The 13257-nt window shown below is 41.1% G+C and overlaps 1 protein-coding gene across 2 annotated transcripts in view; it reads left to right on the forward strand.

Annotated features, from left to right (window-relative positions):
• Window positions 1–690: 690 nt before the first annotated feature.
• The window catches only part of LOC142382389 (histone-lysine N-methyltransferase EHMT1-like), a 29622-nt gene continuing 17055 nt past the window's right edge, over window positions 691–13257 (forward strand). Inside the window, exons 1-10 of one of the 2 annotated variants that reach the window (XM_075468176.1) lie at window positions 691–774; window positions 1791–2209; window positions 4022–4160; window positions 4910–4989; window positions 6693–6924; window positions 7040–7185; window positions 8981–9124; window positions 11757–12055; window positions 12666–12749; window positions 12853–12941. In XM_075468176.1, the coding sequence (XP_075324291.1) occupies window positions 1817–2209; window positions 4022–4160; window positions 4910–4989; window positions 6693–6924; window positions 7040–7185; window positions 8981–9124; window positions 11757–12055; window positions 12666–12749; window positions 12853–12941 (1606 nt within the window). In that variant the 5' untranslated portion in view covers window positions 691–774; window positions 1791–1816. The remainder of the gene's footprint in view (window positions 775–1790; window positions 2210–4021; window positions 4161–4909; window positions 4990–6692; window positions 6925–7039; window positions 7186–8980; window positions 9125–11756; window positions 12056–12665; window positions 12750–12852; window positions 12942–13257) is intronic. The other variant, XM_075468177.1, reaches the window with a different exon arrangement.

The raw sequence follows: 13257 nt of genomic DNA on the forward strand, positions 1-13257 counted from the left end.
TACACCAATACCATTAAGTTTATATTTTGCCAATTCACAGCATAGATGTATAGCCAGGTTAAAGAGAAAATAAACGAGTCCAGTCCAGTAAATTCATTATACTTTCAAACTAGATTTTCTAGTTGCCAACGCAAAGCTGCAACAGTAAAACACTGCTTCCAACAATCTAACAATGTCATAAGATAGAAAATCCGTCAGAATCAATGACATATAAGTAATGACAAATCAAGTCTGTCTGTGTCTATCAGATCCTTGTGCTGTTGTACCTGGTTCTTGGAGCTTTATTTGATACAGCCAGCAGCCATACATACTGCAAGTTCCATCAATTAAAAATGATTCGTTGTATGAGAAACTGTGGATGAATTTCTATATTATACTAGCAGTGGAATCATATTGGTGATAACATCTTGGATGATGGGATTGGGCCAAAGACTGCTCTTGTTTTCAATTTTTACATTGTCAAGCAGCAAAAAGTAAATTGTGGTTCCCATCAACAGTAAACGGCTCAAAACTGCACTCTCAAACAGAAATTCTTCAACGAAGTTATGCGATTCGCTATGAAGTTTATGCAATGAAGCAAACTGTGAGACTGAGGGCAATCAGGGCCGTCAGGGCTGAAAGCGCTACGCACATGTCACGTGGTTGTGCAGTGGGGGCGGAAGTAGATGCCGTCTTCCCTCCCCGCCTCCCTTGGATGCGATTATACCGTCAAGCGCTGGTGGACTGAAACTCCGCAGCTCCAACTTTTTCGCTCAGACCTTCACTTTACTTTTGGTGATGTTTACAAAATGTTTGCTTTTTCTGGTTGTCTGACTTGGCCACCTGCATAGAATGCTGATTCTATGCCGAGTTTTGCGTCGTATCTTTCCGATCTTTAACCCAATTTATGTTGTGAATTAGCATGCATATAGTCACATTGTCTGTGAATGCTAGTACACGTAGAGCTAAGTATAGTTTCCCCATAAATCTAATTGACCAGTAAGAATTGAAAAAAAAAGCCTAAAATGGTTTAGGATGTGATACTCTTTAATATTTTTAGATATCTGCAGAGGCTGTTTTCTAAAATTCGACAAAAAAACTACTCCGTCCTCTAAACGATGACAACATTTCTTAACTGGTGTCCGAAGTTGCGCCTTTGGTTACGAACCAAAACAAAGATGGCAGCCCGCCTGTTGTCTGGATTTCCATTTGACTGTTGCTGTTGCGTCTCTTATTATCTTATATAAACGTTAATCAGAACTTAGTACTGCAAAGTGCATACCAGTTATGGATGAATGAATATCGATAATGCAAAATTGTATTTACTAAAATATATTTCTGAGATTATGTGTTGCACTGCTCATTTTGTGTTGTTTACAAAGGAAAAAAAGACTTCCTTACAGAGCTGTTCATCGGGAGACTGAGTAGAAGTTTTCAAATTGATTTACATTACATATCTCAACATCAGCTGTTACGAAGGCCAATGCAGTAAAAGACTGAACAAAGACATAGCTATTGACTACAGTATTATAAATGATGCAGGACAGGAATTGGACAAAAAACTGCACCTTTATCAAAAATATGGCTCTGAACTGTTTTTTAACCTATGTGAACATGAGGTATGTAGCCAGGCTGAAATAATGGCTGAACATTTTGGGTTATTAATCACAGCCAAAATCTAAATCTGATGGGGGGTTATTGTGAAGAGATCATTATTAATTCAAAGACCTCTGTAATGACCCGGTTAAGAGGTCACCATCAGGATTCTAGGATAAGTGTTCGTATGTAATGATGTGATGTTCTTTATACAGGTGCTGCTAAGCCCCCTCTTCACAGCATGGATTACAGATCAGCCCTTCAGGATCCTGTACCAGGCAAAAAATCCTCCAGTCCTGCATCTAGGATGCCCACCGTTGCTAAGGGACAAGGAACACAGGCTGGTCAAAGGTCCAGATTAACTGTAACTCCTTTCCACAACTCCCCTATCATCAGTAATGATGCTGCTCTACGCACCAGACGACCAGGACCACTTCCAGAGAAACCAAGAGCATCTTCCGGCGGCCTGTTTTTGGGCACACCTGGACGTCTGACTCTTGTGAGAGAAAGAACTCCTGTGGTGGCTGCCACCACTGCCAATACTACCACCGGGAGCTCAGAAAAACCTATTCCATGTTCTGGATCTACAGAGGCAACAGTAGGAGAAAATGCACAAGCAAGTCCCTTTGTCAAGGTAAACAGACATACTACTTTATTCTGGGTGTTGTCAAAAATGATTCAGATAATGTTGAGATTTCTAACCATAAGTCAGTGGGTCTACATGATGAGATTAATTCAATTATAGCTATAGTTGGGTTATGCTCCTTATTTGACCTGGAAGTCAAAGGAGACGATATCACTGTTGTTGTCGCCGTCGGAAAGAAACAAACAACGCGATGGAGAATGCTCCGTTGTGCATGTGCAATAAGCAGCTCATCACAGACGAAATGTAGAGGGACTTTCATCTTGCTCTTCGTTCGCCATTTTCTCGAATACCTGAGTTTAGGCTGAGTTATACTTCTTTTAACTGCCCTTGCGCTTGCGTCTTGCGCGTATGTTAATGGCTCGAGACATTTATACTTCATTTTGCTTTGTCAGCGCTTGCGTGTGCTGCGTGGCGATTCACCGCCAGGACAGTAGGTGGAGTAGCGGGTTTTTTCAATGACAAGCCTACTACGATGAAAGGAAATTCACCGCCAGGACCTCTTCGAGTGGATTCATGCTTCTTCTTCTTGTAAATAGCCGGTATTTTGTCAGATTTTCAACAGCTTGGGGGTCTAAACGACTACTTTCTCGCCTGAAAATGTTTCAAATGTTGCTAAAGTTATATATTTACAGAGTTTATAGCTTAAGGGAAATCAGCTTTTCAGGCTGGCTGATTTGGGCTCGGACAGGAGTGAAGTGCACTGTGTGTAAACGCTCTGCATACTGTCAGATCGATGAGTATGCCGTTTTCAAGTAGTAGGCGGTTTCGAACACAGCCAGTGGCTTGTGCTTGCGTCTTGCGTAAAGTTTAGAAAATTGAGGTGACACGCAAGCACGCAAAGGGGGGCTTGCAACCGCGCAAGGGCTTGCGTTGCGTCTTGCGTTGCGTCTTGCGTTACCGACTATAAACCAGGCTTTTGTTGTTGTTGGTGGTGGTGAAGAGGTCAACAGGAAGTGGCTCGATTAGCAATAGTTGGAATGGGTACAGCGCCACCTATCATACCGGAGTATGACATGTTTTGTGCCAATGATTCCATTCCTTCACCGCCATATATCCAAGGATAATTATCCTTGCTCAAATAAGGAAAATAACCCAACTGGAGCCATAATCCAATTAATCTCATCATGTAGACCCACTGACTGACTGTCTTCTCCTGTTGGCCAGTACGTTTTCAGTGATCGTGTGAGTGGGAAAACACAGTCATTTGTTTGGTAGAAGAAAAAATTCAATCGGTTTATGTGTGAGGATTTTAGCAAAAAACTGGCAAGGCTTTGTTTCAGACCTAATGTTTTGTGAAACTCAGCAAACGTTTGATTGATGGATGGTTAACACTGAGAAATAAAGATGGAAGCTCACTGAGGAAATCCCCGTTTTCAATTTGTAAACTAGGAGGCTGCAAGCCCTGAGAAGTAAGCACCACACTGCAGGATCACAGGATTGGTCTCTTAGGTTTGTTACGTATTATACTCAAACTATTTCAATCTGTGATTTGGGCGGTGCCGATGCCAATATTATTCTAAACATCAATAATTCCCCTTAATCATGCACACGCTTGGTAAATAATAATCAAAGCATGCAGTTTTATTATTTTTCAATGTATTTTTAACTTAAATACAGAATCATAAATGAGTGTGTACAGCAACAGCAGGATTGGGATATGACACAATGGACAGTTCTTATTGGAAGATGGACAATTGTTATTGTTACGCATCCATTTCACTGTAATAATGGCTTGTGCTTTATCTTTTTCTATTTCTTGAATAAATAATGATGTGCTCTGTCTTCTCTTTGCCTTCAAAGCCTGCAGGCAAAAAGACACTAAAGTCCGCTCCGACAGACACGCCGAAGTCTCGCCCATCATCTAAGTCGGAGCCAAATAACAAACAGAAAGGCAAAGGCAAAGTGAAGATGGTCTCTACATCTGTCCAAGCTCAAGCAGGTTAGGTGTTTTCTTTTTCTTCTTGTCATAGAGAACGTATATTTCATGAGTGTAAGCACAGTGAGTGTGTGTACTCTAAAGCCTCGTTTCCACTATGCAGTCCGGTACGGGTCGGGTCGCTTTGGGGTCAGCCTGCGTTACCATTGTACAAAGGGGACCCTCAGGGGTTGGCGGAGTGCGTGCCGAAGCGTAAATAGCAAAAAAACAGCAAATAACAAATAACATCCATAATTTGGAACCACCTCCAAGCTTCTTCAGCTTAATGCGACACCGGCTCGCGGTCCGGTTGAAACCACTCTGCCATTTTTGCGGCAATCAGCTGGAAAACTTTTTGATTTGGCACAGCACCATCGCGCTCCCGCTGCACAGCCTCCTCACCAACAACGGAGAGCAGAGCCTGGAACCGGTCCTGTGTGCTCGGTACCCCAAGCAGAAGGGTTACAGAAATGGTAACGGTACGGATCGGTACACTTTCATGGTAATAGAAACACTGAAATAAGCAAACCATTCCGACCCGACCCGTACCGGACTGCATAGTGGAAACACGCCATTAGAAACTGTCCGAGTTGATATGAGGCACGTACTTTAATTACAAAGTTTATTTGTTTGTGTCATTGTGACAGCATATCAAACATTTTTTTAACTTACAATTTTGGGCCTTGATACAACATGTCATCTCCAATGTGAGCCCATTTCAATGACTTTTGACTATTTCCTGATGGTGGTGCCTGACCTCCATCTTTGTGCAGTGAAGAGGAAGAAGAGGAAAATGGGAATGTACAACCTCGTCCCCAAAAAGAAAGCAAAGACTGTTAAACAACAGGAGAAGGCAAGTTCATTTTTATTTCTGTGTGTCAGAATAACACCTCGCTGACAACAGCCCACAAAAGAAAATTGATCTTTTTCTCTACCCTGCTCTCCTCTCCTCATGTAAAAACAAGTCAAATGCTCTTCTAATTGGCTTTATATGAATATTATATGTATAAGAAATTGCCTAAAATCACCTGTACGGTTTCTGATAGGACTTGACAAGTGACAAGGGGTTGACTGTTAAATAGCATTCTGTTCAATTTCAATTCAGTTTTATTTATATAACGCCAAATTACAACAAATGTTATCTCAAGGCACTTAGATAGTAAAGTCTAATTCAAGCCAATTGGAGTTCAATTCATTGTAATCATAATTATTTTCAAAATAATCCAATTCATTCATATAGAGCCAATTCAAAAACAATTTCCTAGCTAAGGAAACCAACAGATTGCACTGAAACTTGTCTTCAGTCCAATCTCCCGTCCTGAGCGTGCATTTGAGAAATTAAACAGGGGAAAAAGAGAGTAAAGTGAGGAAAGGTGTGACAGATGAGGCCCCCCAGCAGTCTAGGCCTATAGCAGCTTAACTATGGGATGTTTCAGGATCACCTGAGCCATCCCTAACTATAAGCTTTATCAAAAAGGAAAGTTTTAAGCCTGGTCTTAAACGTGGAAACTGTTGACAGTTGAGGCCATAACTTTTTTTCCCCCTTAGAATACATCTACTAAGTCATTGGACCTGAAACAGGCTTTTACTCATGCAGCTTTGGTAGCATGAAACATAAAGGAGAATATGTCTAAAATATTAATGCACGAAGGATCTTCTGCATGAAGCTGCTTGAATGGGATAAGAGTTTGTGACTGACTTCATCATTATAGAATATTCCACTTCTTTACCTACAGAAACTTCTAAATTGCTATTACAGTATGTTTTTGGTCAATAAGCATGTTGAAATGACATTGGGGAAAAAAGAAAAAAAAAACAATTATTGTGTTAGTTAGACCGGAACCATTCTTTTAAAATGCAGGTAAACATGTTAGTCCAACCAAAATAGACTAACACAATAGAATCTGGATTTTAAAATTGCAGCATCACACAACTTTAAAACCAACAAAAGCCAAAGGAAGTCAGATACAGTAACATGCACAGTGATCTCTCACAGAGAAAGTTTGGAGGTGGTAGCATCTCTGGAGTGTTTTCTCCCACCTTCCGCAGCATTGAGGTGTCTGACGTAGCTCAGGCAATAACTCCATTCCCCTCCCATTCGTGTACATTGGAACAATGATGGTGGTCCAGTTAGACGGCCCAGTTGAGCTGTAACCATAGCTTGACTCAAATTTACATGTAAGCTAGCTGACTGCCAGTCTGTACTGTGAGGCTGCATGTGGTGTGTATGGAATCACTTCATTATTGCTTCTGTTTTATGTCGACATGTTGTATGTGTTGGCCAGTACCTGTTCCAACCCTTCTTCTAAAATGTCTCCCTCAGCTTTTCTTGTACAAATAACGCTGCTCCAGAACTACTTGGCCTTGTGCTGTACTCTTTTTACTCCTGAGGCTTCTAAAATGCTTACACCTGGTGATTAGCATTTTCTCTGGTGAAGTCTTCTCTATAGCACAGATTTTGATCACTATATCCCCACCTTCTGGACAGTGTTCTTCTCTTGGACTAATGTTATAAAAGGGGGTTTCTTAATCATTGAAAAGATCCTGCTATCTCAGAAACAGGAGACAGAGGCCACTACAGAGAAGAACCAGACTACAGAGAAGAACCAGACCGCAGCAGACGAGGAATCGGTTATTCATCCAAAGGCTGCGAATGCTGGAGAACAGACGGTCGTCAGGAATGAGAGAGGGGAGTCTGGAGAAAGCAGCCTTGTTGAATATACAGAGCTGGCTTTGGACTGCCTCGACTTGAAAGCTCAGGAAGAGTTTCTCTCACCTCCCCTTTCAGGTGGTAAATTATTGACAGACATGGCTCTATAAGATTAATTATGTCCACTTTAACTTCCAAAGAATGCACTTGATGGAGTCTTACTTTTGTGAATCAATGGGGTGTGTTTGTACAGGTGCTACAGGAGACACTGGGGTGACAGAAACAGATCTGGCTGAGGAGTTACCACTGTGCTGCTGTCGCATGGAGACGCCCAACAGTGGCGGGAGCCTGTCCACATTGGATCAGACCTGCATGGCTATGGAGAGCACAGATGGAATGGTACAGATACACAGATGGCTTCTCATTGGAAATCAGTCGAATGAAACTTTCCATTATCTGAGAGCTGTTTGCCTGGAATGTTTTATTTCAGAAACCACTTCTAGCCTCTTCAACTCTAAAACACAAGTTCCCTGTCTGCCCTCGTAAAGTGAGTTTTCCAAGGCTGAATACGTTGTCCATGTTAAATCAACAGCTGTTCAGTCTCACTGAAGAACAAATAGACACAGATTTGTTTTCTTGTGAAGTCTTTTAAGTTTAAACATTTAATGTTAAGAGCATAAAGCGGCTCCTTTTGAAGGCAAGTCGTTAGTTAAGTTATGAGACCCTTTTTAGTGTGACAAATGAAAGTATCCCTGGATAAGAAGTCGAGCCACGTAGCTCCATCTTTGTTAACATTATTGTCATCACTAAGATGAAAAACTAAGGGGATTCCATTGAATACCTGGATCACAGTTTTTTTTGTTTTCAATGAACTATGAACATGGAATTTTTACTCTGGACACTAGTCTGTTAATATGCAAATAATGGCTCATGATTAGAGTGAAATGGTTCAACTTTACATGTTTTAACATTTCAATAAAAACTAAAATGTGGCCTTGAGCCAACTTTTTTACAACCATAGTAGGAATCTCCACTTTGGGATAAATGGGAAATGAATCAGTTTGAAACCATAATCCTCCTTTAAGTTCATGAAAAATCATTGATTTTACTAAATGTTTATTGATGGTAGGCAATTGACAGGTCTCCATCACAGACCTACATCACAGGTTGTATTTTCTCACCTACAAAAGGAAGATTTGTATTGATAAAGAATATTCTCTCCTCCTTGTAAAGGTCACATAAAACGTGTCATAAGATTTGACAGTTTTTACAATTTTATTTTTGTCTCGACAAAGTGATCCAAACCAACATTACAGTACATCAAAGGTGAAAGAAATGGGAGGGTGGTAGAGGAAGGGACATCTTCACCAGTCTGCTTAAATTCAAAATGAGAAACGTGCAGAGCTAATCTTGCCAGGAGTCTGTCTTTTGTGCCTTTCTAAGACCCTCAATTCTACACTGAAAATATGCACTATATTTAAAGAAGCAGCCTCCAGTGATGACTGTCGCATCAGGTATTTACACTTTGGATTTCTGAAGTGTTTTTTTTTTATGGTTTAATAGTTCTGACTTAGAGGGTTCCAGGTTCAACTCCCAGCTGGGGCCTTTCTGTGTGGAGTTTGCGTGTTTTCCTCGTGTATGCGTTCTCTCCGGGTACTCCGGCTTTCCCGCACTGTCCAAAAACATGCATGTTCGGTTAACTCAGTGTTTCTCAATTACGGTCCTCGGGACCTACTGCCCTGCATGTTTTCGATGTTTCCCTCTTGTCATCAAGCAATGCAGTGGCCTGATCAGGAGCCATTCATTTGAATCAGGTGTGCTGGAGGAGGGAAACATCAAAAACATGCAGGGCAGTTGGTCCCGAGGACCGAAATTGAGAAACACTGGGTTAACTGGTGTCTCTAGAAATTTTCCTTAGGCGTGAGTGTGAGCGTGTGTGTGGCGATCTTTTCAGGGTGTACTCCGCCTCTCAGTCCATGACCGCTGGGATAGGCTCCAGCCACCTCCCCCTGACCAGTATAGAAAATGGATGGATGGCTGAGTTCTGACAGAGCATAGACCGGCTTTTGGGGTTCCATGATTATCAGCCGTTGATCCCCAAAAATCCAAATGCCCACAGGAGCTTATGAAAAAAACGGTTTTAATGTTGCAGCAAGTTTTTTTTAAATTTATTAAAATTTTTCTATTTTTGCAGCTGAGTCGTTGCCAGAGGCCAGTGATGAAGCAGGAAATGATGCGACCCTCGAACACAGTCCATCTGCTGGTTCTGTGTGAGGACCACCGGGCCGGCATGGTCAAGCACCAGTGTTGCCCTGGCTGTGGACTCTTCTGCAGAGCGGTGAGCAGAAGCAAAGCCAAGTGATACTTAAGACCAGTCCAGTCTTGACATTACAAGTATTCTTTGCATTTTTGTGGTAGTATGTACATGCTCCCTGTAGAGTTGATCACAATCACACTGGTTACTATGGTAACATTTTAGGTAGACTGGTCCCATTTGTACGTTGTCTCATAAAATCATGAAACCATACAAAAAAGTATAAACTTTAAGTTAATAATAGGTACGCTAAAAATGAACAAATATGGCAGTAAAGAAATATTGATTTAAAGTTCAGTTATCTGCGTTTTATGACCAGGAAATCTCCCAAAATGTCATGTTAAGTATCCAGTGTATGAACTGACACACAATGCAGTAATTGTTTTTTCAATCAAGTTGAAGCCCACATTTAACTGAAAGTTTCACAAAGACGACATGATCAAATGATAAAAGTGAGAAATATTACCATTTTGAATTGGATTCAAGCACGCGTTTTTTAAAAATATTTAGACACTTGAACATGTTTACCACCGTGTTACATATTTTCTTTACAATACTCCAGCTTTAGATACAGTTGCTGTATCTTTGACTGTGAATTGTCGGCTTGTTATTGCTTGAGGTAAGATTTTAGCTGACTGATAGTTTGAAGTACTTTATTCTTGTTGAAATGTTGACTTTATTACCAATGGACTCACCCTCTCTGGGAGGCTTATTTTATTGTGTGGTGTATGAGGGATGATCGCCTTCAAACAGCCAATGTGTAGATGGTACAGGAAGAACTCTGCTGACACAAAAACCTTATATTGCCAACCTGGTCCATATCAGAATCACAGATTGATGCATCAAATCTGGAGAGATCTCTCCTTCACTGTGGGTGCTCCTCCCGTTTTACCGTACTGGTGAAACCTTCCCATATTTAGCAACCCTGAAGATGCTGCGCATTCCCATCAACAGGCACATACTTATCTGTTGAGCCACCCCTGGAAGAGTTGGAGGAGGTGGCTGAGGAGAGGGAGCTCTGGGGATCTCTGCTTAGACTGTTGTCCTCACGATTCTGACCCGAATGAGCGCAGAAAATGGATGGATGAATAAAAGCAAAATTTGCATTTTCAATTTAATATTCAGGGAAAATATCTGTATATTTTTTGTGGAAATTGTATGTTTTAGCATCGACCGTCAAACTTTTCTGATCACTTTTCCACAGACTATTACCTCACCTGAAGCATGTTAAATGGCTTCCTGCTTGTACTGCCTTTTATCAGACTCAGAGCCAAAGCTTTGACTTAGACATTCAACTAGAAAAAGCTGTTCCTGCGAAACAGCAGTGAGAATGCTGATGAGCTGAATGGGGCTAGCTGACCATGCTAAAAAAAACAAGAAATTGTGAAATTTAGCAGAAATTTATTTGCTGATGTTTCGAAAGGCCTGAAAGGTATTTTTTGAAAGGACCTGGAGCTCGATGAAGGCAGAAAACTACAGAAAGTAGTACGGTATTCTATGAAAAAGGTCAAGTTGTTAGAATGGCTGCAGTGTAATATGTAGCAGAGGAGTGGAAGAGAGGTATCCTCACAGTGATAGGAATGTTCGAAAACAGCTGTGGCTTGACAAGCTCACACACACAGAAGATATGAACAAGGAGGAGAAGATGGCTGAAGAAATACTATGACCTTCTGTGAGAAAACTATAAGAGCCATGAAAATAATATGAAGACCGTGAGCACCAGAAGGGTTAGAGGAACGCGGTAATGTAGTTTTTATTTCAATGGAGTGAAAGATGTTGAAACGGCAGCGAGTTGAAAACAGTTGAACCTGCCTGTCTGCTGAGAGAATTTGAAAGGTTGCTCTCGCTTCAAGGCTCATAGCTGAAATTCTGTAAATGTGAGCTCTTTAGCAGGGACTTTGGCTGAAAGAGGACAAATTTTCCTACATTTTAAGATAGAATTAGTTTCTGTAAGTTAAACTGTATGAAAGTTAAAGGAATTTGTTTGAATATCAGAAAGAGCTGAACATTATCAATGTGCCACTCTGCTGGCTCTTCATTCATAAAAACCAAGAAGGAGCAAAAATTAAAAGTTAAATATTTTTAAATAGTGAGAAATCTCCTGAACGAGCTGAACGTTTTGATACTAGAATTGTTGAAATCGGTGAAAGCATAAGCAGTTAAGTGCCAAAAAACGTACAGAATAATAATGAAATGGGAAAACAATTGTGAGAATGCTGTTAAGCATTACAAGCACCTGCTCATTCTCACAAGGAACCCTAACCCTCCATTTCTTCTTTAGCATTCCTGGGTGGATGTGCTAATGTGCTCCGGAATGTAAATTTCTTTAGTCATTTTTAACTTTTATTGATCAACTGCAAGAGCAGATGTTTTTCGGCATGTGCATCATTTGACAGCCCATTTCAAATGTTCTTTGTTCTCAATAGGAGAACAAAAGATGTTGTCCTGCTACACTTTTGGGCTAACAGAAGTTTATTTTTTGTTTTATTCTAATAATAGTGGGCATCCCTGAGACAAAAGCTTGGGGACCACTGCTCTAATTACTGTCCCTTTATTGTTTTGTTCACTCTGATGAGGGAAAAAAAGTCTTTATGTATTTGAAAAGCACCGTTTGACCTCACTGTCATGTTTGTTTGTTTTTTTGCTTATTCCACAGGGCACCTTCATGGAGTGCAGGCCGTATGGCAGCATTTCCCACCGCTTTCACCGCGACTGTGCCTCCATTTTGAAGGATCACAGGTTCTGCCCCCACTGCGGAGAGGATGCCAGTGGGGCAGTGGAGGTCATCGCTTCCAAGGCTGATCTGTCGCCCTCTGTGCCCAGATCTAACCCTGGACCATCACTTCCTGTTGTTGCTACCCTACCATCGGTACCTACCACACCTGCTGTTCCTCAAATCCTGAGGGCAAAGAAGAGCAGCGAGCCACAGAGGAGCAGAGATAAGAGCCCGAGCAAGTAAAGTGACACTGGCTACATTAACCTGCACAGCGGTATTCTGTTGTTAACTCTATTCAAACCTTATTCTGCACACTGCCATTTATACAGCACTCTGATGACTTTCATCTAAATAAGCTTATGTTTGGCATAAGCAAAAATGAAGTTCAGCAAAGTGGAATAGACCAATCTTGTACGTACGTATGTATGTAGACATGTATGCACTTTGTGATTCAGTTTTCATGGTAGCTTGCAACACACAATGCTGCTCTATAACTCATGCCGTTGTTTTTGTAGTTGCCAGATCCTTTAATTATAAGCAACTTTGACTTGTTTTCATAGATGGGGTTGCTTATTTCTGTCCAAAGATCTGGCAAATAGGGCTCCAGTTGAGTTTAGTTTGAACAGATACAAAAAGATACTTTTTGAGGACCAGGAAGAGTAATTTGAGAAATGTTCTTTGTATTGAAGTATATTAATATGATGGAGTCTTTTTCACGAGTTCAAATAACACGGTGTGGACACAAAGATGGGACAAACTAGTACCATAAATTCTGGACCTGAATAATTCCTCTTTATTACAACATGAAAATATCAACTATCTTACTGCTTGCTTGCTTGCTTTGTTCAGCTTTAAAGAGGAGGGTGTACATACTGCAGACAGGCTTCCAAAAGAGTCCCTGGAGACCATCCTCATGGCACTGGATGATGAGAAGTAAGGCTAACAATAAAAAACATTTTGACATCCGTTTCCAAAGATGTGCCTACTGCAGCTTTGCACTGTGAGATTAATAATTGAGACCTTTTATTCCCTTCAGCCTGAAACCAAAGAAAGTGAAGTACCCCACTAGGCAGCTGTACTTCTCTGCAAAGCAAGGAGACCTACAGAGGGTCATTCAGCTTCTAGGTAACTCAAATATGTTACATGACAGCTCAGAAATGTTGTGATCCTGAGATATTTGAGAGGGGTCATTGTGTGAAAAATGTCCACAACAGGCTCTTTGGGCTTATTACACAGATTATCCTGCCAGCTCCCTGCTCTCCCAACTTATCCACCATTCTTGACATGCTTTGAACAGTTCCAGTGACTTCCACCATGTCATTTTTCATGTCTTTGAATTTCAAGCTGGGAGAGCATATCTCAGTCACAGAAATGCTTGTGTGTACAGCACCCTCAGAGAAAGTCTGGACCAAAATGTCTGCATCCTTTCTTGAAAATCTAA

This window comes from Odontesthes bonariensis, chromosome 6 (genome assembly GCF_027942865.1).
Source record: "Odontesthes bonariensis isolate fOdoBon6 chromosome 6, fOdoBon6.hap1, whole genome shotgun sequence".
NCBI lineage: Eukaryota > Metazoa > Chordata > Actinopteri > Atheriniformes > Atherinopsidae > Odontesthes > Odontesthes bonariensis.